This window comes from Trachurus japonicus, chromosome 15, assembly GCF_045865225.1.
Source record: "Trachurus japonicus isolate A0001 chromosome 15, Traja_1.0".
In the NCBI taxonomy this organism is placed as follows: domain Eukaryota; kingdom Metazoa; phylum Chordata; class Actinopteri; order Carangiformes; family Carangidae; genus Trachurus; species Trachurus japonicus.
In genome coordinates this window covers 27,676,690-27,702,516 of record NC_140921.1, presented here as the reverse complement: position 1 = coordinate 27,702,516, position 25,827 = coordinate 27,676,690, and the positions used below count along the sequence as shown (strand labels likewise).

At 40.7% G+C, this 25,827-nt stretch overlaps 3 protein-coding genes across 3 annotated transcripts in view; 1 reads left to right on the top strand and 2 right to left on the bottom strand.

The window, feature by feature from the left end:
- LOC146973858 (core histone macro-H2A.2-like) overlaps window positions 1-25,827 on the top strand; it is a 248,522-nt gene that overhangs the window by 38,807 nt on the left and 183,888 nt on the right. The window lies entirely within an intron of this gene.
- The window catches only part of gbf1 (golgi brefeldin A resistant guanine nucleotide exchange factor 1), a 126,459-nt gene that overhangs the window by 20,561 nt on the left and 80,071 nt on the right, over window positions 1-25,827 (bottom strand). The window contains 15 exon segments of the mRNA XM_085800839.1: window positions 11,112-11,225; window positions 12,067-12,168; window positions 12,306-12,436; window positions 13,761-13,911; window positions 15,349-15,566; window positions 17,918-18,167; window positions 18,265-18,422; window positions 19,448-19,673; window positions 20,699-20,852; window positions 20,936-21,030; window positions 21,129-21,200; window positions 21,710-21,833; window positions 23,202-23,266; window positions 23,443-23,619; window positions 25,548-25,641. Of these exon segments, the coding sequence (XP_085656965.1) occupies window positions 11,112-11,225; window positions 12,067-12,168; window positions 12,306-12,436; window positions 13,761-13,911; window positions 15,349-15,566; window positions 17,918-18,167; window positions 18,265-18,422; window positions 19,448-19,673; window positions 20,699-20,852; window positions 20,936-21,030; window positions 21,129-21,200; window positions 21,710-21,833; window positions 23,202-23,266; window positions 23,443-23,619; window positions 25,548-25,641 (2,131 nt within the window).
- On the bottom strand, window positions 8,031-10,516 carry LOC146973863 (uncharacterized). Its single transcript, XM_085799096.1, has 3 exons — window positions 10,474-10,516; window positions 9,704-9,892; window positions 8,031-8,350 (listed from the first exon to the last, which is right to left on the bottom strand). Exons 1-3 carry the CDS (start codon window positions 10,514-10,516, stop codon window positions 8,097-8,099), a joined length of 486 nt encoding a protein of 161 aa, XP_085655222.1. The 3' UTR covers window positions 8,031-8,096.

Here is a 25,827-nt window from a genome sequence, read left to right as displayed (position 1 = left end):
GTTCTGTTATCAGAGGAGTTGGCAAAGAGTCTGATAAACGTATTAAACTGACTGCTGGCAGGTATTTGGTCTGGATGGTATGGATGAGCAGGGTTGTCGTAGAAGTAAAAGCATTTCCTTGATTTAATGTTTTAATATGTATTAAGAATAATAAGAATTATATGATACATTCATCGACTCCTCAATAAATAAAAAGTGTTTGAAAATGCTTTTTAAAAATGGGGAATTAGTAAGTGGATTTCCTGTCCCATTTCCTTTTTCAAGCTGTATTTCCTTTTCTTATTTCAATATTCATGGAAGCTTTTTCAGAGAAAAATGTTTGCTTTTAGCTTTAGTTTTATATTATTGTTGCTTTTTAATAATTCATTGTATGTAAATAAATGTATTGTGGAACATTGATGTGTATTATTTCTATTGCCTGATAGGACCAATATCAATAAATCAAGTAAATGTGCTGCTTTTAAACCTGTATATCAGTGACAGGGATTTTTCATTGGCTATAGACTGAGCTGCAGCATGTTTGTTATGGTGCTGTTATAACGGTAGGAAAGAATACAGAATATTGGGGTGGTGTTTAGCTCAGTTGGTAGAGCAGCCGCTCCATGTGTTGAGGTTACAGTTCTCACTGCAGGTGGCCCCCGTTCTTTTCAGCCACTACCCACACACTGGACTCTCAGTTGACTTTTTAGACTGATAGGAATAATAAAGGACTTGTTTACATTTATAAGGCATTTACCCACTGGTGGGTCAATTGTTCGAACCTAAGGACACTTTACATGAGGGTGCTGTGTTGTGCAAGGTGAGGATACCATGAGGAGCACTGCTCTCACTCTCTCTCTCTCTAAAAATATATATATATATATATATTTTTTTTTTACCTAGTCCAAATAAAACTACTAATAAAAGCAGAATATTCAAATTAAAATGATTCCCAGGGTCAGTCATTGTTCTTCTCGTACAAATTTGGGTTTATGTTTTTTTCTTTTTTTAAAGTATATTTTTTGGCGTTTTTGCCTTTATTTGACAGCACATAGTGAGATAGACAGGAAAGGCGGAGGCAGAGAGAGGGGGAATGACATGCAGGAAAGGTCTGCCCGACGGGGGATTCGAGCCGGGGACACCTTAACCACTGCGCCACACACCGCCCCAAATTTGGGTTCATGCATATTTTTCATTAGTAAAATATCTGCTCCAGTTGGAGTCACACTTCATTTCCGTTGTATGATCTTATTTGAATGGGAAATGTGAAGGTCTGGGTGAAATCAAAATGATCCAAAAACAGTTGTATTTGGATGGAGTGTGTAATTGTGACACAGGCTATTAGTAAAATATAATTAGTTTTCCAGTCTCTACCTCAAGGTCAAATTGAGCCTGGACATATCTGTGATAATAAAACATCTGTAAAATTACTCAGGTTCATTTTTTTAGCATCTACTTTTGCACAGTTACTTTATGTCACTTTACTAATTCTTAGATTCATTGGGCTACTATCCCATGATTCAATACTCTAAATTTACTCTAAATAATGTGTGTGTTTTTTTGTTTTTTTTAAGTTTGTGTTAAGTTTGTGCTTGTGTAACGGATGTGCACTCACTCCACCCATAAAGGACGCGCTAACCAACTTGCCAAGCAATTGTCAACCTCTCGGCGAAGAGGTTAGCATCGTCGCCTCCGGCGCGGGAAGTTGTGGGATCAAACCCCACCTAGGGCAGGCCGTGAGAAACACAATGCAGTCCTCTCTGCCCTTCTTCGTCATCTTCTTCTTCCTCTCTCATATAAAAAAAATACCCTACATAAATAGTAATTCACTTCCATTGTGACTTTTCTATTTGCATCGCAGCGTTTCTTTTTATTTTCTTTTTATTCTCTTGATGAGGAGAACATTCAGTTTGACAGGTGTTGCGCATGTGCGTGTGTGTATGCCTTCCGGCAAGTACGCTCTGACTATAACCAAGGAAAATAGTGTTTTATCCATCCATTTTGGACGTCAGTGGCTTCTTATCACATTTAACTGCTCCAAGGATCGCAATCGTAAAGGTGGGGGGGTTTCTAAGCCAAAAACCAGCTCTCAACTCTACCAGGCCTACTCTGACAGCGTGGGAAAATCTCTGCTATCTGGCAGCCACCTAGCTTACCGGACGCCCAGTCACCTCACCGGGTCCAGTTCTGGACCCGTCCCGGTAAGTTCCGATCCTTGGATATTGTGAATGATAAGGATATTGCAGTTGATGGTTATAATGTTTTCAGGGCTGACAGGCAGGGTCCCACAAAAGGGGGTGGGATTTCTATTTATGTAAAAAAGTCTTTATGTGTCTCTGTTGTCAAATCTATATCTAGGCCACATTGTTTTGAATACTTATCACTGAATGCAGCAAATAGTGAAAAAATAATTCTTATCGGGGGCCTACCGTACACCTTCTGCAAAGCTTGGTGCCATTTAAAACATAAGCTATTGTCTAATCATGAAAAGTCTGAAATTTTGTTAGGCTAATTTTACCTGTTTATTTTACCAGCTTAATCTCACTTAGAATTTGTAACTTGCACACTCGTTCACGGGACACCTTGGTTTTACAAATTCCCAGTATCAGGACAGAATTGGGTAAGACTGCCTTTCAGTTTTATGCCCCCCAAAAGTGGAATAACCTACAAAACTGTCTGAAACTGGATCATCTTATTTCCTTAGATAGTTTTACAACCTGTATGTAATAGTGGATCATGACCTTGATGAATTTGTATATTGTATAATTGTGTTTTTGTAATCAGGGCGTCATTGAAAAAGAGAGCTCGCTCTCAGTTGACCTTCCCTGAATAAAGGAGAAATTTAAAAAAAAATGCAGCGGCATTTCTTTTTATTTGCAGCGTTTTTTTTGTAGCGGTGTTTCTTTTTATTTGCAGCGTTTTTTTTATTTTTTTTATTGCAGTGATGGCAGGTCTCAGTCACCTATAATGATTTCAAAATCACTCCACGCATCAATGGTCGCCTACAGTTGTTTTGGAAAAAATATACTTTTTCATAATTTTGATGGGTGGAGTGATTTTGGAGTCATGTTATTGATTATTATTCCCTATAACAAAATTCACCAAAGTTAACAATTTTCTCCAAAACAGCTGTAGTTTGACCACGAGGGGACCGTTGATGGGTGATGTGATTTTAGAGTCATTACTCTAGACCTTTATTGATTTTAGCTATCTTGTAGCCTAACGTTATAGTCCAGGCAAAATAGCGTTTTACAACAGACTAATTGTAACAGAATGTTTTTCACCATAAATAATTTCTATGAGGTGTCCAGAACAACATACTAAAAGTCCTAAGAAATCCTAGTTGGGGAAATATGTTTAATTCTCATCATTATTTACTGTATAAAGTCTATGGTGCCGATAAGGCCAAACAACAATACACCCCAATGGGGCTATTTTTTTCCTTTACTCCTACCACAATGAAACTTTACACAATGAAAGTAGACATGAAAAGTAACATTTTTTTGTATTTCAAGTTTCTTTGAAAATGAATTTGAATATGCAAATGAGCAAAACACTAATGGCATACGTCCAAAATACACCCAAATAGGCTTTTTTTCCCTTTACTCCTACCACAATCACACTTCACACAATAAAAGTATACATGAAAAGTAACATTTCTGTATTTCAAGTTTCTTGGAAAATTAATTTAAAATATGCAACACTAATTGACTTATGGTCATATTTTCTAAATATGCGCTAATTTGCATATCCAGAATCTGAACAAGGGATAAAAGCCACTTTCAAAATTCTTGTTTTATTTTGTTGACATACTAGAGTCAAAAGTTTTTACAGAGGGGATTTTGGATATCTCTCTTTATCACTCTGTAAATGAGAAAATACTAGCTGCCCTAAAAATTCAAATATCGTCGTGTTTTTAGGAGTAAAATGTTGTATAAGAGCCCGAAATCTCCACTTCAGCAGGACTTACAGACACCAAACCTTCCAGTTTGATCCCTTTCTATATTCTGAAGGTTTTTACAGAGGGGATTGTTGATATATCATTCATAGCCTGATTTATAAGACATTTTACTCCTAAAAACACGACCAACTTGAATTTTTAGGGCTGGTGACAGTATTTTCTCATTTACAGAGTGATAAAGAGAGATATCCAAAATCCCCTCTGTAAAAACTTCTGACTCTAGTATGTCAACAAAATAAAACAAGAATTTTGAAAGTGGCTTTTATCCATTGTTCAGATTTTGGATATGCAAATTAGCGCATATTTAATGAGATATTGCCTCATTTACATATTTAAACATACAATTTGACAAAACTTGTAATACAAAAAATATTTGTCTTAATGTAAGTGATAAACTTGGGAAGTTTCATGGTGATATCTGTTAGTTAAAAATTTGACCCTATTCACCTGTGGTGTCTCCTCATATCTTGGACGCCATCTTGAAAATAACACCTTTCTAGTGGTCAAACTTTGGTAAACTTTTAGTATGTTATTAAGGACATCTAATACTATAAAAAACAACTGAGAAACCTTTTGTTAGAATTTTTTTGGGGTCAAGTCATATTTGCACCTGACTATAGGTATGTGTTGTGTTGTAGAAAAGTTTAGTTAAGTTTAGTTAGTTAAACATGTGACGTAAGGACCTTGTGCTACACTTTTTTTTATTATATAGATACTGCTGAAACTGTTGAGTCTCTGGAAATGCGTTGACATTTATCCTCTTAAATTCTTTGTGATTCCACTTGGAGCCTTCCGCTCTATCCTGAAAGACAGACAGCGTAAAACCATTGAACAGCACATTTTGTCAGGAGTTCAAAAACTGAACTGAACTCACAATGCAGATCTGATGCCAAAGGTTATTTATTCAGACACAAGGTTAAAAAAAAAGAAACAAAAGCTGATCAACGACAGGTCTGGGCGATGCAGGGCTGAGGGCAGGCAAATGGCAGGGCTGGAGGAAGGAAAAACAAAAACAGGTGAGTCACGGCAAAAACAGAGCTGGAGTCAAAAATATGCGTCAATCACTAGGTCAAGGGGCCGAGAGCGTTACCACGAGGTGGATGAAACAACAAACTGGCAGGAGAGCAGGGAATCAAGTTGAAGGCCCCGCCCAGCCCTGGGAAAAAAGAAAACATGGGCACAGAGAGAGCAGAGGTGAACTGGATCCTGACACCTTTAAAATTTTATGTTTTATTCCATTCTGCCACTCTTTGAAATCTGTGATGACATGTGCCGCTGTCATGACATGTGCTGCTGACCTCTTTGCCAGGTCACCCTTGTGAAAGAGATCCTGATCACAATGGGTTTTATCTGGTTAAATAAAGGTTAAATAAAATATATCATTCAGAACTTTGTTTTGTTGTTTTTTCTGATGATGTTGCTCACACCTGTGTTTTTTTCTGATCTCTGTTTCAGGCCCATGAAGAAGAAGCAGAAAGGAAGCTGGAGGAGGACATGACTCCCCGGTCCGTCCTCCTGTCACTGACATATTTCACTTTGATCAGTGGTCTATTCTCATTTCAATCAGCACAAACTGTTAAGGCTGTGGCCGTCTTGTGCATTTGTATTTCTGTGAATGAGATCTCTCCTCCCCTTCTCCCGAGGGTCTGTGCCTGACACCGCCCCGCCTCTTCTTGAGTGGTCGGCTCAGTGATTGTGCCTACGGCGGATTGGCTGCCGCAGGGGCCGGCCTCTTCAAAAAGCCCCGTCTGCCCACTGGCGCAGGGAGAGAGAGAGCACCAAACCTGTGTGTGCCTTTGATCGGTGTGGACCTGTGGTGTGTGGCCACCACTGATTCTGTGTGTCTGTAACTGCATGTACATAGCACGAAGCGGTAGGGGTGAGCTGCCTTTCCTTTTTGTTTAGCTCTCTCCTGTTTTTGTTGGTCAGTTAGGAAGACACGCTTAGTTGCTGTATTTTTGTTTCTTTCTTTTCACTGATAGGCTTAGTTTTTTTGGGGAACAGTTAGTTTGGGATTTTTTCATTATTTTGGCCTGGGCTCACCCCAAAGACAAGCTTCCTTATTTTGTACTTCTGATTAATTATTCATACCATGGCAGAGAGAGAGAGAGATGATGATGATGAACAAAGGTCCATGGCTTGGATTTGAACCTGGGCCTCTGAGGTTAGGATTACGTCTCCATGGTGAATGAGTCACTATAGTTATTGTTATACTTGACTAGTATTAACTGACATGATGCTCACCATGACAACAAGGTTGACGTCTCATCTCCCTGTTCCTGCCTGAACCAGATTCATCAAAATGATTTCAGAACAAAAGCAAAACAGAAACAGGATGAGCACTTGCTTAACATTTTATTTATTACATCGTAAAAAGTAGATTACCTTTCATTTATATATATATATTTATATATATATGTACACATTATATCCATGTAATTTCCTGTTCAAGCAAGAATCAGCTGATATATCTAAGAGTCCCATACAACAAATAAACCCACTGCTTACAAAATGTGTCATGTGCGTGGCTCTGTAAGGCTGTAGTGTTACCTGACTGACACATACACACTGGATCTATGTGGGGAAGCCCCTCTGTTCTTCCCCAGGTCAATAAATAACATTAACATTAACACATCACAGAGAGAATCCCAGGGTCACTTCCAATGGATGTTAAGGTCTCATCTAAACCAAAACAAAGACGCACATTTGGCATTAAAATGGTGAATTAGACTCCATTAGTTTGTCAGCGCGGCGTCAGTCAGCATGCAGAGAGTCAACACGTGTCGAGGGGGGAAAACGCAGCAGATGGAAAAACTCTTTTTAACCAAACACTGAACTTAACCACGACTGAAAACTTGGTGTAGAAATATAAATAAGTGAACATCTGTCGGACTAAAATAGTTGAAAACCACCCATCATGTTATTTATTCAAGATGTTTACAATTTTAATTTGGATTTAAAAACTGACTGCAGTTCAGATCCAGCTCCTGTTCACGTTGACTTTTTGAAAGAGGGGAATCAGGTCTCACCATGTTGAACTTTACTGCACTTCCTGTCTCCGTCTCCCTGTGTGTGTCCAGGCTCCACAGATTCATTGTTGTCAGTTTCAACACTAAGTATTCAGTAGTGATTCCACTCAGCAGTGAGGTCCTGTTTGATATGGTCTGTACCAGCTACATCAACATGATAACATGTGCACACACACACACACAGACACAGTCACTGAAGAATCAATAAGGTGCCTGAAATCAAAGCTTGTTGTTTTTTTTAACATTGAGAAGGAATGAGTGGAAATAAACTGCACAGAATCCTCAAACTAAAACTGACTGATGAATAAAATAATTTTTCTGTACACGCTTCGATCAGACGTCCGTCACAGGCCACAAGTTGTTTCTCCTTCTGCAGGAAACCTCGCCATCCTTTCCACCAATGAGAGAGCGCGTGGTTACCGCGTCCATGGATGGACCCCGTGTTGATGATATCAGGAATAATTTCACCCTCACATATGAAAACTATTAGCACTGAGGTCAAGAGGTGGAGTCCCCACAGCTGGTGATCCTACCAGCACATCTGTCCTACCAACCACTACGACCGTGTGTGTGTCTGTGTGTGTGTTGTCCAAGAACTTGAACACACATCTGTGAGTCATAATGTCCTTCATTACCATTACCACACAAACATTGTAATTTATTAATCTCTAGAGGAACATAGAACCATAGCAGTCTGTGCTGGGGTGAAACTTAATCTCATTTGTGTTCATGTTTTGGCTTAAAATATATAATGTTGCCAAGTCACCCCAGTACCAGATCTGACAGGAGCAACTTTTTTTTTCTTTTTCTTTTTTTTACTTTTTACCTCAGTCACACTTTGATATTTTTCCTTACAAGACTTTTTAGTTGTGAAGTTTCTGAACATGATGGGATGTCGTCTCCGTTCAGTCTTTTATCCACAGGAATTAGAAACTGCCAAACACAAACAATGGCACAAAGGATTTATGGTTCGTTGTGTGTTTAACGCTGCTCCTTCTAATCAGACGTGGGATGACTTCTGCTTTGTCCTTTCATTTCTATTTCATCAGAACCTGGAAACGTCTCATCTGTAGGATCCAGCTGTTGGAGGGGGGGGTGACGGAGGATGTGCTGAGGCTTCACTCCTCCTACTTGACCTCGTCGGGGGGGCTGGTGGCTCTGGGACAGGACAGCAGCGGGACCGGGGACGTGGCCTCGATCAGAGCCGGGTTCAGGATGATGGGCAGGGACATGGGCGGGACCCCCACCTGCAGGGGGGAGGCCAGGGGCTGCAGGATGAGGGGAGACTGGCTCAAGGGTGACGGAGCCTGGGCGGGGGACGTCGTCAGGGGAACCGGCATGGGTGGGATGGAGGTCGGGGCTGGAGATGATTGGTCCGATCCTAGAAAACAGAACATACAGTTCAATACACTTCCTCAGCACAAAACCAAGAGTCAGACTGAAACACTGCAGAGTACAGAGGAAAACGTAGAGATACAGTAAATGTAGAAGCAACATTAGCTTTAACAGCTTTAGGTTATTTATTGTCTTCTTTTATCTTTTTATCAGACTGGTCCTCTTTGTTCTCTGTGTTTTTAACATGTAGAAAGACAAATAAAGAATCTGAATCTGAATCTTTTCACTGAACTGAAGTCAGTGTTGTGTTTTTGATTAAACCAGTTATGACATGTCATCTGGGCTGGAGGCTACAGTGACTTGGTATCGGAAAATGTGACCATGACATGACAGAAGTCAGCTTGCTTGTATTGTATAATATTCTAAGCCAGTGGTTCTTTTTACATCAAAGACCCTAAATTGACAACAATTAGACCAAGGAGCCCAATTGGACAAAATCTTGAAACAAACACCAGAAATAGATAAATAATTGTTCTGAGACTGAATAACATTACTTTCTTAGTCATAGGTTCAAATTAGGGTCAATGGCCTGAAACTTTGCAAAAATGTGTTAAAATTTCTCAAGATAAAAGTTAAAATTTCTAGAAAAGAAACAAAATTTCTCAAAAAAAAAAAAAAAATCTCAAAAAAAGTAAAAAAAAAAGAAAAAAGAAAAATCTAGAAAAAACTGGTAGCTAACTGGTGAACCCTCTCAGGGCCCCTGGGGGTCCCCGGACCCCACTTTGAGAGCCACTGGTATAAGCACTTTAAATTATTTCTGTAAATTTAGTGATCTATTATTTTTGCTTTTCTTTTTCCTTTCTCTCTTCTTTTTTAGGCATCTGGAGGTTTTGCTCCAACACTATTTTGTTGTAAATGCACAATGACTAATAAATCTTAATTAATAACCATGGTGACCTCTGCACAAGAAGAAAATATATCATAGAGATAAGAGGCAGATAAAGCAGCTCTGGGAACAGCTGTACCGTAGTAGTGAAGGAATAATCAAGTGTGGTGCTGAACTGACAGCTTCACACTTGATTTCATGACTGTAAACAGCTGCTAATGCTAATGTTAGCTATAGAATAATAGCTGAATTTACGAAGAGCTGTATTGAGATTTTGGGATCAAACTACACAGTGTCTTGTCTATATGTTTTATTATATTTATGTTGGGGAAAAAATGTATTAGCTGAAATTCAAGCAAATATGTGAAATATTTCATAATCAAATGTGAGATTGAGACTTTATTTAATAGTAAACTTGTTGCAAAAACATTTAATAACAGCAACTAGAGCTGAGGATGATGGTGATGGATGTTTTAATTCTGTCATGTAGTCTGGTACCTGGTGTGTTCTTACCGGGGACGCTGGGTGTGGGGGGCTCCTGGGGGGACTCTGGTCTGCTGTGGGTCTGTGTCTCTGCAGGAGACACCGGGACTGGAACCGGGGACGGGGGGTGGGCAGGTGGTGGAGACGCCTGAGGGGATGGAGGCCGAGCCGCTGGGGGCGGAGGCTGCATGCTCTCTGCTGGAGGACTGGGGGCCGGATCTAGGAGTCAACAGGACACATCAGAGACGGTGGCGTCAAGCTGCTGTGCTGTATTCACCTCATCTACAGTCCTACATGTGTGAGGCTCTGCTGTGTGTTTTTTGACTATTGATATTTTTTGACTATTCTCGGTGATCTCCCACAGGTCGGAGTATCCTGTCCTGGATCTTTAGGCGCTGTGGAGTAGACAGAGGTGCCTCTTTATCACCAGCAGCATGTTCTTCAGCTGTGTCCTTACTGCACACACAACAACAACCAGAGTCAGTCACTCTACACCAGACTCTGACAAGAGCTGTGTTGTAAATCGCCCCCTATCACGGATGTAGTGCACTATAGTGTGTTCGCCATTTTGTAGTGCTGTTCAACTTCTCCATGGCTGATTTCATCCACTATGTAGTGGACGACAAAACACCCACAATGCACCGCAAAATTGAGTGAACAAGCGATGTACACTACTTTCTACTCCCGTATCCCACAATGCAATGCAGTCGTGTTTTGCCGGAAAAGAAGAGCAAGCTAATTAGCATGTTAGCTATGATTTCTTTAGGTCATTTACCAATAAACTCCTCAGACGTATTTGCCTTCGCTACGTTTGCCTGAAGAGCAGGAGTTTGGCAGCAGCATCCGAACAATAACAGGCAGCATTAAATCAATCTAATAAAGAAACTGTAGTAGAATATGTAGTAAATACGATCTTACGAGCTAAGCTAATAGCCACAGTAGCTGACCAAACCAAACTTCCGATATTCAACAGTTTATTGTCTGAGAAACACAACCACACAGAATCACATCCTCAAATGTTCCCGCAAGTGTCCGGTTTTTCTTATTTTATTTTTATGTGTCCGGTTTGTTTACATGGTTCTCGGCACGTCTGCTTCCGTCACATCAACACCTGACGCATCTACTGACACAACCACGTTCAGAAAATGACCGTGTAGTGTCCGAATTCTCCTCCTGCCGTTCCCTACATCATGTACATGATGTAGTCACTATATCACATACATGATGTAGGGGAACACAGCTTAGATCTTCCTTTAGATACAAACACTGTCCTAACTGACTGACTGTAAAAGAAGGGTCTGTCTCTGGACAGACTTTATCCTGCATCACATCTGCGCTGGAGAACAACTGTAGACGAGCTATCAGTCTGATGTACGCTGTGATCCTGTCACAGAGCTGATGTTTGTTTTAAAACTACTTCCTGAATCACTGTCCTCACCAGTAAGTCACTGGATCCTGCGTGCATGTACTTGTCCATGAAGTCCAGAATGGTGAGCCAGAGGGCAGCGAAGGTGGGCAGGGACAGCAGGGGGGACAGGTGCTGCAGGAAAACCTGAACATGTGGAAAACAAACACACACACACATCAGCCACAGCTGCTGCTACGGCAGTGTGCTCAGACAGCAGAGAGACTTCATGTAATACAGTATGATGACAGACTTGTTGCATACAGGACGTGATTACAAGACACTAGAAAGTCAATAGAAGTCATTCTTCATACTCCTTATTTCAAATGTTCATCATAGTTACATGGTGCATGTTATCCCTTTGTACAGTCTATGACTCTAACTTATCTATGAAATTATCTCTTACTGTACATGGTTAGAAATTATGACAAATGTATCATAGAACAATGTAAACATGTTGTTTTTGTTTTTAAACCACACCCACTACAGCTGCTCCTCTGTCTGTCACTCAGCAGAGGAGAAAACCCTCATGCTCGTGGTTCAATACTGGAAACACTCATCAACTCAAAGTCTCTAGTTTTCTTTAGAAAAGAAATCCTTTGAGGTCTGAAAAAGTCAAACAGAGCTCTGGTAGCTGAGGTCACCATGTGATAAATCATTTTACAGGACATTGACTCATTTTCCATGTGTTTTTTCCATGACTGGAAAATTGGTCAACAATTTTCCAGGTTTTCCAGGATGCGTGGGAACCCTGAGTAGTGTGGTGTGGTTTCAGATTATGGGTAAAACTGCTTGATGTCAAGTGTAAAGTCATATATTCACTCAGTGCTGTCACAATGATGAAACCAGCTTCTTCTGATCTTTTCATGTGAACATTAAGAGCAGCTCCTCACTGCAGAAACATGGCTAACTGGATAGTTGATAAATAAACAGAGGGGCAGGTGTTCCTTCTGAAGTGATTGTTGTTGGTGTGTGTGTTGCTGTTAACCTTTGACAGGAGTGTGCAGCCTCTCATCCTGGTCTCCTCCATACCGCCCACATCTGCTGGGCTGATGTTGTCCAGTAACTTAGTCAGCAGGGGGAAAAGTACCTGGCAACACACACACGAGCAGACAGCAGGCCATTCAGTGATGTTTTAATAGAAATCAAACCTAATCAGCTCGATGATTTGACTCTTCTCTGTGTTAGAGCAGAAGGGTCTGATGGAGAGCTTCTCCTCTTCCTCACCTTATTGAAGCAGGACTCCCACTCTGTTGCATCCAGGGTCTGCAGGTCGTGGACCAGCAGCGCCCTCTGGAGGTAGGTGAGCGCCTGCATACGAACCTGTCGCCTGGCGTCGCAGCACAGCCACGCGATGCCTGGAGCAGGAAACAACATGACACATGATCAGTGTGTTTTACACATCGCTAGTCAACAACCTTCAAAATCAGTTCCATGCACACATGTACAAACAGCTGGAAGACACATCATGTCTATGTATGGACTAGAAATAAACTTTTTTGAAATTTTTTATAAGTATATTTTTGGGGCTTTTTATTGCCTTTAATCGACAGTACAGTACAGTAGAGAGAGAGACAGGAAATGGGGAGGCAGAGAGGGGGAATGACATGCAGGAAAGGTCTGCCCGATGCGGGATTCGAACCGGGGACGCCTGCAGTGAGGACTGTAGCCTCTACATGGGGTGGCAGCTCTAAACACCGCCCAGAAATAAACATTTTTATTCAACTATCTCAATGTTATCATATCCTGTAACTGAACAACTAAAATGAACCTGCCTACATTCTGCTTTTAGAATATTATTATATATAGTTATATTGGTGAAAACTACAAACTCGCACGAGTTTTCCACAGCTGTCCTGTCAAAAATAAATGCACTCTTAAGCCCTATTCGCTACGGGAGAGATTTACCTGGTGGGGACTTCTCTATGTAAATTTGTAATAATTGCGGAGGACGTCTGTGATCTTAATCCCGTGCGAATGCGCCATGTCAGTAATTTGTAAAGTAAAAATTCTCCCGCAAATTACCTACTATATTTCACCAAAGACCGACGTCCCGTGGTAAAACTAGTCCCGTGCGAATCTGCATCTCAGTAATTGAGGGGCATTTTTTGTTTTTGTTGTTTTTATTGCGCGCCTTTTCTACTTCTTCCCTGGTTGAAACCATACTGTACGGATTGAAACATGGAGGCTGCGGTGGAAATTATGAGCAGCATTTTCGAAGGCGTTTTAGGTGCAAACACGGGCTCGTATCAGTGCTGGAGACCCATTTAAATAAACAGCTCAGATCCATAAAAAGAGTGAAATTTAGGAGGAGGATATTGAGATGGATGACATGCAGGCTTAATACAAATGCCATGACGGCCCGTTATTGCAACAACAACTGCACTGTTGCGAAGTCACGTTGCTGCTTTGACATTTTATTTACATTTGCTTCACACATGGATGTGACAGCAGCGGATGTTACGACGTGCACAGCTTTGACGTCATATTGGAGCCTTAATGTCAGTAAATTAGAGTAAAAATACAGACTTCACTTATCCCGTGCGAATGCACCGCAAGAAACACAGACATGGCGGGTAATTTACAAATTACCAGACGTCCCCAGGTAATACTAATCCCGTGTGAATAGGGTTTACACCACATGAAAAGAACCTGTACGGGGGTGAGGTGAGGGTCTCCTACCTTGCAGCAGCGGGCACCAGCAGCTGGTCCACAGAGTCTGGGAGTCGGCCTCGACCTTCTTGCCTGCAGTCTGGAGATGATATTGCTCCTCGGCCCAGGAGCTGTAGATGCTGGCAGCGCGGGTGTGCAGGGTGTGCATCAGGTCCAACAGCTGCAGGAGGACCAGGGAAGACAGGTAAATACTGGATATGTGTGGTGATGTGTTAGGATTATGAGGTTCAATCATTTCACACTGGCAACAAGCAACGAGTCAGTTTTAAAGCGATGTGTGCAGCGCTGCCTTTACGCTGTGTGACACAATCTGTTATCAAGGTTTTATCCTGTATCTGATAGACATTTACAGCAGCTGCTGAACTCCGTACAATTGTATTTTTTATATTTTTTATATGACAGATGTATTTGTAGAAAACAGCCCTCTTTAAAAGAGTTGATCACGTCTCAGAGACAAGGCTTTAAATCTGTGTTAGTTGACCACAAACAAGATCCTTTTAAAGAGAGGGACAGAGGACACGCTTCACTTTCACCAGAGAACATGAATGAAAGAGTCGTCCACACCAGGAACCATATCTACTGAGATAATGTGTTGGATTGAACTGATTCAGTTGTGTCGAGACAATTAAAGCTGTAAGATGTGCCAGGCTGGGTTCTACTGAAGTGAAGGATTGTGAATGAGAGATTTTTTGGGGGGGGTTCTTTTCTCTTTATCTTTTTTAAATATATTTCATAAATTCGCAAAAAAAAAATCTAATCATATTTTTTTCAGTAGCTGGCACACTGGCAAATTTTATGAACTGAAAATAGGGCTGTCAATCAATTGACACATAATTTATTATTTATACAAATTGTTGAGATTTATCTTAGTTAGTTAGTTAGCAGATTCAACACAGTACATTTATATTAAAATACCATTGTTTAATACTTTTTAATCTATTTTTTACTTTGAACAGATTCTCTATTGTGAACTTCAGATTTCCACTGGAATAACAAAACTCAGGCCAGTATGTTAAAGTGCCTGTTGACTCGAGACCATTAAAATGAACTGCTTCAATGGCAATGTTGTTTTTATATGCACCAATTACTAATAACAAAAAATGTATGTGATGTTCAAGTGCCAGTTGAATTAACGAGTTAATTTTGACAGCAATAATTTGAAATTCAATCCACAAAATTAAGTGTGCAACAAGTTTATAAAGCCATTGTATGTTACTAGTCTTATATGTGTACCTAAAAATGATATGATCTTACTTTTGGAAAATCTGCATTATAATGGTAGAATGATAAAAATACAGTGGTTTTATTTCTTAATCTACAATTCCCAGCCCAGTCAGACATATGTTGACAGATGTTATCAGAACAGATGTTCCACATGACAGCTGTAAGGAAAGACACTGCAACCATCATGAAGTCACACCCATCCTCAGGTACTGCAGCCATGGCTCCCCCCAAAAAACACATGAAGCACCACTGACCCCTGACCAGCCAGAGTTTTCCTCCACAACAGACATTTGTGAGTTCAACCAGGTTCATTTAGGATCACTGGGCTCAAAGTGACATAAGGAAGAAGGGTGAAGAGGGCTGTTGTACTTACATCCTGACTAACCTGTAATGACACCGTGTGGTAACTGGCCGGGACGCCTTCGTCCTCCTCCTCGTCGCTGTGGGAACGGGACGGGCGCTGGCTGGACGCCCGGCTGCCTCCTCGCCTGGCGCCGCTCAGACCTTCCTTTTCCCTTCCTCCGGCCTTCTTCCTTAACCGGGACTTGGAGTCGTACTTGTGGGTCTTCTTCTTGTCGTGGCTGCGGTAACCTGAGCGAGCACGGCATTTGAAAAAAAACATTTTATTATTTGGGAGTAGAGTTGGTAGGAGTAGAGGTCACTGATGATGATTCAACCATTTGGTGAATCTCATGTTTATCGTCAAGTAGGTTTTCACATAAAAGGAATTTGCCTTGGTGTTTCAGTGCATCTAAGGAGTTGACTTGTATTACAGGGCCTTTTAAAACTGATTCTGGGTTTAAAAATGTTGTTTTCAATCGTTGCGTAGTTGTCTGTCCACTTATCATATGTCTTTTACTACTACTACTACTTTCGTACATCTTTTACTGACTTATTCTCTTTTTTTTTCTGCTGTGTTTTTTTCCCAATAACGCTAGGTTTTAAAAATGCCGCCTATTTCGGGTTTTTCTCTTGGCATCACTTCCCGCTTTGAGCATGACCAATCAGCACAGAGTAAACCTCATGCTTTATGCAAGCCCACAGCGCCACACACCCAACTTTACCTGCGCTCTGTCATTGGCTGGGGAAAACACACCGACTCTGCCCAGAAACGTCCCAACTACACCAAAACATCAAAATAATAATAATAATAACTTCATTTGTATAAGAAAAACCTGCAGACTCTAGATTTAAAGTGTGTGTTCTAGTCAGTTAATACTCAGGACTGATTTAACAGGAGCCAAAATGCCAGATGTGTTTCCTGTGGAGCGATTACTTACACACACAGGTTTGTAAATGTATTAAAGTTGTTAATTTATCTAAATTATTCATGGCTACTTCAGATAAGGGAGAAATTGTGGATATCTCAGTGCAGAGAGAATCTATCACTGTGTGCTGTGCCTCCACTGCCTCCTGCTGTGCCATCCATGTGTCACTTCTCCTCTGGGAAACACACAACACTCCACTCAGAGAAAGTCACTGGGACTCCTCGTCTATCTTCATCCACTGATCTCACATTACCCACAATGACGGACAGAATATTTGCTCTCCTCCCACCAGCCTCTGTCGTCCTGACCCTGCTCTCTGCCCACTTCTTTCTCCTTCTGTTCTGCTGCTGGTCCCTAGTCAATGTGACCTTTGAGTTGCTATGCAACAGAAGTGTCACTGAGTGGTGGCATTCAGAAAGGTGCTGGAATCAAAGTATGACTAACGAGGAACAAGCAAGAGCAAGTGCAACCGGCTCCATGCACGGTCTGCACGTGTGCACACAGTTCCTCAGCATGTGGAACTTCAAGAAAATAAAAGGATTGAAAAGGTTTTGAATTATTTAACATTTTAGTGGGATTGCATAGGCACAAGGCTGTTCTTTTGTTTCTTTTGTTATTGTGACATACGTGGTCTATATGATAAAGGATCCAATAATAAGCACTAGTAGTGTGAAGGATCCATTCACATAACACTGTCATAGCCATGACATGACACCTGTCATAAACAACAATCAATACTTATGACAGGTGTCGTTAAGTGTCATTTGTCACTTTTGATGTAAAGTTGACATTGTTCGAGATGTCTTTGTTATGACAACTTTACATAAATCAAGACAACATAACCTGTCATAAACATGTCAGCAGACCTAATTGTCAAACTTAAAAAAACAAAAAAAACCCAAAACATTTAGCTTAGCTAACAATGTCAAACAATATCAACTTTGCATCAAAACAAAAAAAATAACTGATCAAATGACACTTAATGACAACTGTCAAAAGTGTTAATTGATGTTTATGACAGGTGTCATGTCATGGTTATGACAGTGTTAAGTCAGTCTTATGAACACACATTCAAATAAAGTGTTACCAAACACTCTCCTGTAGAGTTAGTGACAACAGCTCACTGCACTTTGTTATATACTGTATATAGAATATATTATATTCTTATACCTACTGTTGTCTTGGGCTGATAACCTATGGACCAAAGTCAAAGTGTCTTTATTTGTCCCAAACAGGGAAAATTGGTTTGCAGCCAGAAAGATCCGCACATTCAAACACATACACAAATAGACAACACCAAATAACATGTAACATATAACGTATCATCATGGGCAGATTAAAAGGACCTACTGCAAGATAAAATGTGATTAAAAGTGCCAATAATTCACACTGTACAACAAATAAATAATAAACAGCAGGGGCCTAAAGTGCAAATGCAACAGGTTACAACAGCCGTAAACAGTCTGTGTGTACATACAATTAATTATCTACTGTTTAGCAACTGAATGGCCGTGGGGACAAAGGAAACCAAACACCAAAGCAAATTCCTCATGCCTGTATCACTAAGTTGTGTAACATGATTCTGGTTCTGATACATCTTTTCACTCAGTACTGTACTTATTCACTTCATCACAGTCTGAGAAGAACTCAGCTCCTTGTGTTTCAGTGTCTCACCTCCGTTGAGGCTGGCCTCCACAAACACTCGTATGGCTCTGACACACAGCTCAAAGTTGTCAGGGGTGACGTGCGCGGCATCCCGGACGATGAAAGACAGCGTCTCCACACATTTAATGAGAGACTTTGTGTCGTGGTGGCCCAGGTCCTGACCCAGGGTCAGACTGTACTGGTTGACCAGAGGATGGTTCAGCTGAGCTTTGGAGCTCAACAGAGCCGTCTTATTCATGTCCAGGTCATCTTTCCCAACCTGGAAGAAAACAAAAAAACAAAAAAATCTGAATTTGATCAACTGTGCAGCCTTTTATATGATTACCATTACTGTATGTGTGAGTGTGAATGCTGACCATGAGCCATTCACTGGTTGCTACATCCACATCAGTGGCGGAGCGAGTGATCCTGGTCTTGTTGTGCTCGGTGTAGACCTCTGTGTCAGACGTGTAGCCCCGGTCTAGACTCAGTTCACTGGGATGATGAGACGTCAGCTCGCTGTCTGACTGGGCACCTGCACATATACAACAGACAAGATGCATTTTAACTATGCACAATATAATGAATAATGAGCAGCTATCAGGAATTCATCCCATTATTCGCTTTACTGCCAGGAACTAGACGATTTTCAGAGTTGATCACAGGAAGAAGTTGTTCTTGATCCTACATCAGTTTTTTAAATCCATTAAAATGACATGGAAAAACAAGTCAGACCACATGGCTGGCCCTGTTCAGACCTGGTATTTACATCTTCAGTGATCTGATCACAGGTGGTCTGCTCTAAGTGTCTGTTCACACTTGGCTTTAAAGGGATAGTTTGACATTTTGGCAAATTCTCCTATTGCCATAATCGTTATAGTCTTAGCAGTAGGTTCATTACCTTTATACGTGAGCTCTGCACAGTGCGCAGTATTTCTGCCTTTCCCTCATCAAACTCTTCAAATACACAATCCAACAACTCCAAAACACTCTCATGGACAAGTTGTGACCTGCACATTCACCACGCTATGAGATAATAACAGAACGTTACGAGACAGAGTTGTTTTCGAGGCAAATGCGTAACTGGAACTACATCCTAGACACGGCTGCTGGATGGAGTGATTTCAAAAGCGCATGTAGTTCCGAGTGTTTGCTTCCTTCATATGTCATAATGTTACATAATCTCATAGCGTGGTGAATGTGCAGGTCACAACTTGTCCACAAGAGTGTTTTTGCGTTGTTGGATTGTGCATTTAGTTTGATGAGGGAAAAACTTTTATTTCTTTTGATGTTTTTCACTACAAATTGCATACATTTTGTAGGAATGTTCCAATGGCTAAAAAGATGTGTAATGGAACATGAACTAACGACTTGTGCAATCCTGCAATAAAGTATAAAAAAAAAGAAAATGTATGAAACATGCTAAATCAAAAAACAAAACGCATTCATGTCAACACTGACTACAAAGTGCTCATCAGTGTAAAATCCTTCAGCTATCACAGTTGCCAGTGGTTAGTGGATGTCAGACACAAACTGGTGATGCAGAGAGAAACATTTGACCTGTGTCGTTGTCGGGGGCGGTGGAGGCCAGCTGGAAGGAAGCAGGAGGTTTGACTCCAGCTCCGATGCACTCCAGCAGGGAGAAGAGCGTGTGCCAGTCGTCCGTGCAGTGGATGTTGGCTGCGTTGGTCTTCAGCAGCTCATGGAGGCCGTAGGCCACCTCCCTGCTGACCCGGGACAACACATGAGGCTTCATCATCAGCAGGAGACGCAGGGAGAGGAGAACCTGTGGGTGTGCAGGGAGAATAGGTTTAATCTCACATGTATTCTTCAGTTCTGCCTTTATACTTCTTTACTAAATAAGAAAATATCAATACACTGAAATATTGCAATATTTCATTTGGCAATACTGTAATGATGATTAAAAGCACTGTTCAGATTTTTTATTAACAATTTGCAGTGGTGGTTCATATTTGTGTTGCATTAAATCTCTGACTGGTTGGCAGAAGTCATTCAGCCAATGAGACCTCAGAGACTACAGGTCTGTGGCTCTTCACATGCTCAAGTGTTTGCTAACTTACCATTGTCAGAAAAGGATAAAATGGCAATATATCATCTTGCCTATAGTATCGCAATGTATCACAATATATTGTATCGTTGCCCGTGTATTATGATACATATCATATCACCAGATTCTTGCCAAAACACACTCCTACTAAATAATGCAATTACCAGAGTGGCTTTCAGCAGAGTGGCTTTCAACACCATCAAGAAGATATTATCTTTAACCATTACAATTAATATAAATAAATCCATGCATCAATGTGTTAGCTGAGGCATAACTATTGTTAATCAAATATTTATCTTTGATGTTTCTGCTGCTTTCTATTTGGCACCTATCTCCCCCTCCACCTATTCTCTCTTACTTTTTTTCTTTCTAGTTTCTAGTGTTTTAAAATAATGAGGATTTGATCATTTTCATGTTATTTTTTTTAACTTCATTGTAACAGGAGGACAGTGAAAGATAGACAGGAAAGAGAGGGAGAGAGAGGACATGAGAAGCAGCAAAGGGCTGCAGGTCAGAAACAAAGGTCTACATGTTATGTGCTCTGCCATAGGCACAACCTGCCTATTGTGAATATATTTGACCCTGCTGTGCCTTTTACTGCTGTTTGTGTGTTTGTTCTTTTTAATATCTATTCTAAATAGCGCTGCATTTGAGAGTATCAACCTCACTTTAATTGTTATTTGTGCAATGACAAGCGTAGATTTTCAGATTCAGATTATTCTACTGTGATTTGTTTGGTGTACCTGAGAGCTGATGTCCTCCCGTCGTAACAAGCGGATTGCAAGTCTCAGGAGTCCCACCACGGCCCTCTCCACCAAGAAGCAGCTCTCGTTGGCGTGGACGCAAAGGTGGCACAGGTGGTCACGCACTGTCTGCCACACACAGGACACACGATCCCTACACACAAACAGAGGATCATCTGTGTTAAACATGTGCTGTGAAGAAACAGTGTTATTGTGTTAGTGATGACGGCGTCCTACCGGTTCTCTAGAACGATACGCAGCAACATCTCTAAGCAGAAGGCAGCATCCTCTTCATCATAAGTCTCTTCATCTGGGGTGACTGATATCAGAGCCTGAGGAGGAGTGGGGGTTGATTTGTTCTCGTTATGACTGAACCATGACACAATATTCTATATAGACATATGTAACACCTGTAAGAATAAAATAATACCTTCATCAGCTCCTGTAGTGACTCCAGTTGTAAGAATTTACTCTCTGTGATCAACTTCTCTGGATCACATTGCTGTGAAGAAACACACGAGAGATTTCAAACGTTTGAACTTTCATTACAAACAATATGTGGTTTGTCATCATGAAGGGTTATTGTCCATAGTTTAATGCACAAAAAAAAGTGTGAGATTTAAAAGATTCATGGCTTCCTAATAATTAGCCATGTAAAACATGTTACAGACAGAATACAATTAAGCATATATATATTTTCTACTAAATTACTATTGTTAAGTGCTATATATACATACATTTATTAATAGTAGTAGTAGTGCTATACTACTATAAATAAATGAGTGGTGAATTCATTTTTATTTGGTTTAAATTAGACAGTTGACAAAGAATCCTCAGAATATAAACAACTGTCTTCACAGACATGAGTCACAGGACAGACTTGTCTTGTGGAGATGTTCATTCTGTCTGTCATGAAGATGTTGTAAACTATATATTTCCAAACATCGGTCAAAGGTGGCTCAGACTGAGACACACAAAACAAGAACATTCAGATCCACTGCTGTTGAGTACCTTTATGCAGAGGATGGCAGCCTGCTTGGCCTCCTGGTTTTCTGTGGACGGGCCTCTGAGTCCTGACTGCTCGGCTCCGCTCAGCGTCAGCCAGTTAACGAAACTCAGCACAGCAGACTCTCCACTATTAAGCAACAAAGTGATGAATGAGAAGAATGCCATTTTCTCTCTGTTCTTCTAAGAATTCAATAGTGGGTGTGCCTGTCTATAACTGCGATAACTTTACAAAATATTCTTATTATACAGCGGGGAAAATAAGTATTGAACGTGTCATCATCCTGCATGGTGAGCGTGCATAGAGGTTGTAGTGGTTGAGTGCATTACTCATTGTTTAGCTGCTGGTTCCAGGTCAGTCTAGCTCTCTGTGAGTGTTCCTTGGCTCTTTGACAACTCTTCTGACTTTTCTTTTGACTCTGTCAGAAATCTTGCAGCAGCACCTGGTCATGGTTGGATTATGGTGAAATGATGTTCTTTTCACTACCGGCCCCAACGGTGCATTCAGGGGTTTAGAAACACGTCAGTGACCAACGGCATCAATATAAAGTTGTGAAGGTCTTGAGACAGAGAGCTCTTTGCTTTGACCCATCATCAGATGCTTCTTGTGTGACACCTTGGTGATAGAAATCGTTTCATAGGCATCAATCAGGACTAAAGCAGCTGATCAATGAGCACTGACAGGAGACAGGAGGACAGATTCCAGCTGCTTTCTTGTCTTTCATTCTTTTCTACGCCTCCTTTTCTTTTCTGCATGTGTTCTATATTTATTGTGTCACTTATTAATAAACATAACTTCATTTATGGACTAGGGATGTCATGATTACTTGTTTTCACAATTAATTGTGGTATTAAACACCACAATTAATTAATCGTAAAGGTTCCTAAATACTGTTACTTTCCAAAAAAGGTGATGTTGGAACCATCTATCCTATCTATCCACCTATCGGCAGATGTGCACCAAAATAAAGGTAAATTCACAGATACTGGTCCGTAACGTAACATTGAATTGGTAGGAATTTTGATGTTAGCGTGTCATTTGTAATTAAAAAAGCAAGACAAAAAAAAGATTAAAATAAACTTAAACATTTGGTATAGATAACAATTTATGACCTGAATATTTCAAACACTTCCCCTGGGGGAATTATATTTGGTCCTATATTAATAGATACTGGAAATATTAAACAATGATTCATGTAATTATATTTTGACTATATTTGATCATTTTACACATAGTGTTGTGAAATTAATTAATGCATAATAATTGTGATTACCGTAACACCAAAATGTATAATCGTGACATCCCTATTATGGACAGATATGTTTGGATTACTTTGTATGTGTGGATTACTTTGGTTGTTACCGACATCTGGTGAAAATGTCACGTCAATAGCCCCATTAGAGATATATTTACTGAGAAAAATGTTGATGCATTCAATACTTATTTACCCCCGCTGTTGTTTCATAACTTATTCTTGTGTGTGGGGTGAGTTCGTACCGGTTTGAAGGCAGCTCCTCTCTTTGAAGAGAAATTTTCCCATTTGGCTCCACGAAATCCTCCACCTGTCAGAACACAGTGTGAGCGCTGACCAGCAGGTGGCAGGACAATATAGAAAATGCACTTGTCTTTGAGACAGAAACTACAACAGAGACTGTAACCGCGGCGATAACCACAGAGCCGTCACCGAGCGGTGACTGAATGGAAAATAGTATTTAGAGTTTAGACGCCGAGTCCTAACCTCCACCATGGCTTTGGGCAGCAGCTCAGCTCTGAACAGCTGCAGCATGGAGTCCATGATGTTCTTCCAGCCCTCCCTCAGGATGTTGCCGTGCCGATGGGCGAGGTCAAACACTGTCTTGGCTGCTGTCTGCGCCTTACTGTTGCTGCCAAATACTGTAGGAAGGTTTTCAACAGACTGCAAGAGGAGAGGACACAGAAAACATTCTTACACAGTTACACATCTTTACTAGGAAACACAAGGGCACTGGCATCGTTTTTTTATACTCTGAAATCACCTTCCCTGTTTCTACTTGGCACAGGGAAATAGAAAAACTACATACAGATTCAAATTAATACTGTTGAGCTTCAATGCCCCCAAGATGGTGGACGAGACCACATTTTTCACTGAACACACTTCCACAGAATCCTTTACCTCCTCACACCTGGGCATCAAACCCAAGGACCAAACTATGGCTGCCCCCAAACAGAGATTTTCTTGGTCGACCAGTAGTCGTCATTTAGGGCCATTAGTTGACTAATTGGTGCAGAAAATGCTAGTAAAATAAGTATTTAATCCTGTGCTGATTTTTTAAGTTTGCTCCCCCACAAAAAAAATGGACGGTCTATAGTTTTTATGGTAAGTTTATTTTAACAGGAGACAGAATAGTAGGTTGGAATATTATTTTGACTACATAGGGTTAGGTGATTATAAAACTTGGAGTGAGTCTGTTGACTTTGTTTTCTTGTATTCGGTTTATTTTGTTTTACTTTGAATATGGAATGATGGAGTAGTGATTAAGGGGTGGGAACTGAAAAGCTCGGCTCCTTTTCGAGCATTCTTTGTTTACTGATTTAAATATTGGACTTGTTCTTTGGGACACTACAAGGTGTTGCTTATTTTATGTATTTTTTTCTCTCTTTTTAATATGTTTGAAATAAAGGATAGTCAAATCAAATCAAATTTAGCGTCGACTACAGACTTCCTGGTCGACTGACGCTTGGTCGACTCTTTGGGGGCAGCCCTCGACCAAACAGCCAACTATTACTGGTCAGTGGGTGAAACGTGACCCTGGATGTCAGCAGCATCAACACACCACCATCTGTGCCTCTTTGTTCCTCTCCCTGCTGGAGCGGTAGCACCAGGATAGCACCGGCACTACCAGGAATAGCTTTTTGCCTAAGATTAGTCAAGAGTGAACAAGTTTAATTTAGAGGCGGTGGGGTAGACACTGAGTCTGCCAGTGACAGGGGCCACAGAGAAGAGCTGGCACTGACAACAGTTCACACCAGTCACCTCCTCTCTCACACACACACACACAGAGGCCACAGAGCCCGACTGACCTGGACCCACTGTGATGAAGCTGCACACACCTGCAGCTCACTGGACTTTACAAAGCAACACGCAGGAACCTGTGTGTTTCTATGGACTAGGTACATTAACTGGGCCTGAGCACAGGACTGGAGGATCTCTGCTTAAAGTAACTGACTGAGCTCCTTATTGTTTGTCTGTTTGATTTACCACACCATAACCTGACCAAGTCCAGTGCTAACCTCTCTTTGACCTTTGCCCCACATGAACTCGTCTTAAATAAAGAAACACAGCAATGGCCCTCTGTGAGTCCTCCATATTATTTGAAGTTTACTTTTGTAAGAAAATGTAAAGCCAACTGAGTCACTAGTTTGAGTAGTGTCTGGTTTTTCTGGATTGACTTCTTGTAATTGATCATATGTACATTGGGGGATATGCTGGTGATGGTTTTTTTTAAAAATGTTTGTGTTGCTACAGCATATTGTGTTAATTGTTTGAACTTTACTCAGTCAATAAGAGAAAGGAATCATATTTCTTACTCTATCTTGCCATTTCAATTATTCCACTATTACTAAATTTTAAAAATGAAATCACTTCATTCTAACTCAAACTTGGCCAGTAAACTGTGTTCACCAATGTGTCTCTGAGGACAAGGTCCTGTCCTTCAGTTCTTTTTTTTGTATTTAAGTATGAAAAATAATATTTTACCTGAATAATATTCATGTGTGAAAAACATTAAAGTAAAATCTGATCTCTGCTCTTTACATTGAGTGAAGTGGTAAAAGCAGTTGGAGTACATGAGCATATGAACCCACCTCGCTGCTCAGAGTGGTGAACTTGCAGAGGGAGATGATCAAGTTGTCGAAAACGTGAGTGAAGTTATAGTGAGCTGCGATCATTGCACATTTCCTGCAAAGACAGAAACACATTGTTGAATCATGTGTGAATACTTGGGTCACTGATATCACTTTTTCTTTTTAAATAGATTTGCAAAACATTCTGAAATAAATTCCCTTTTTACTTCATGATGGGGGATGGAGAGTAGACAGAGCACAGAACTGCAACATGATGACATGTTTGAATGACTAGTAAGAA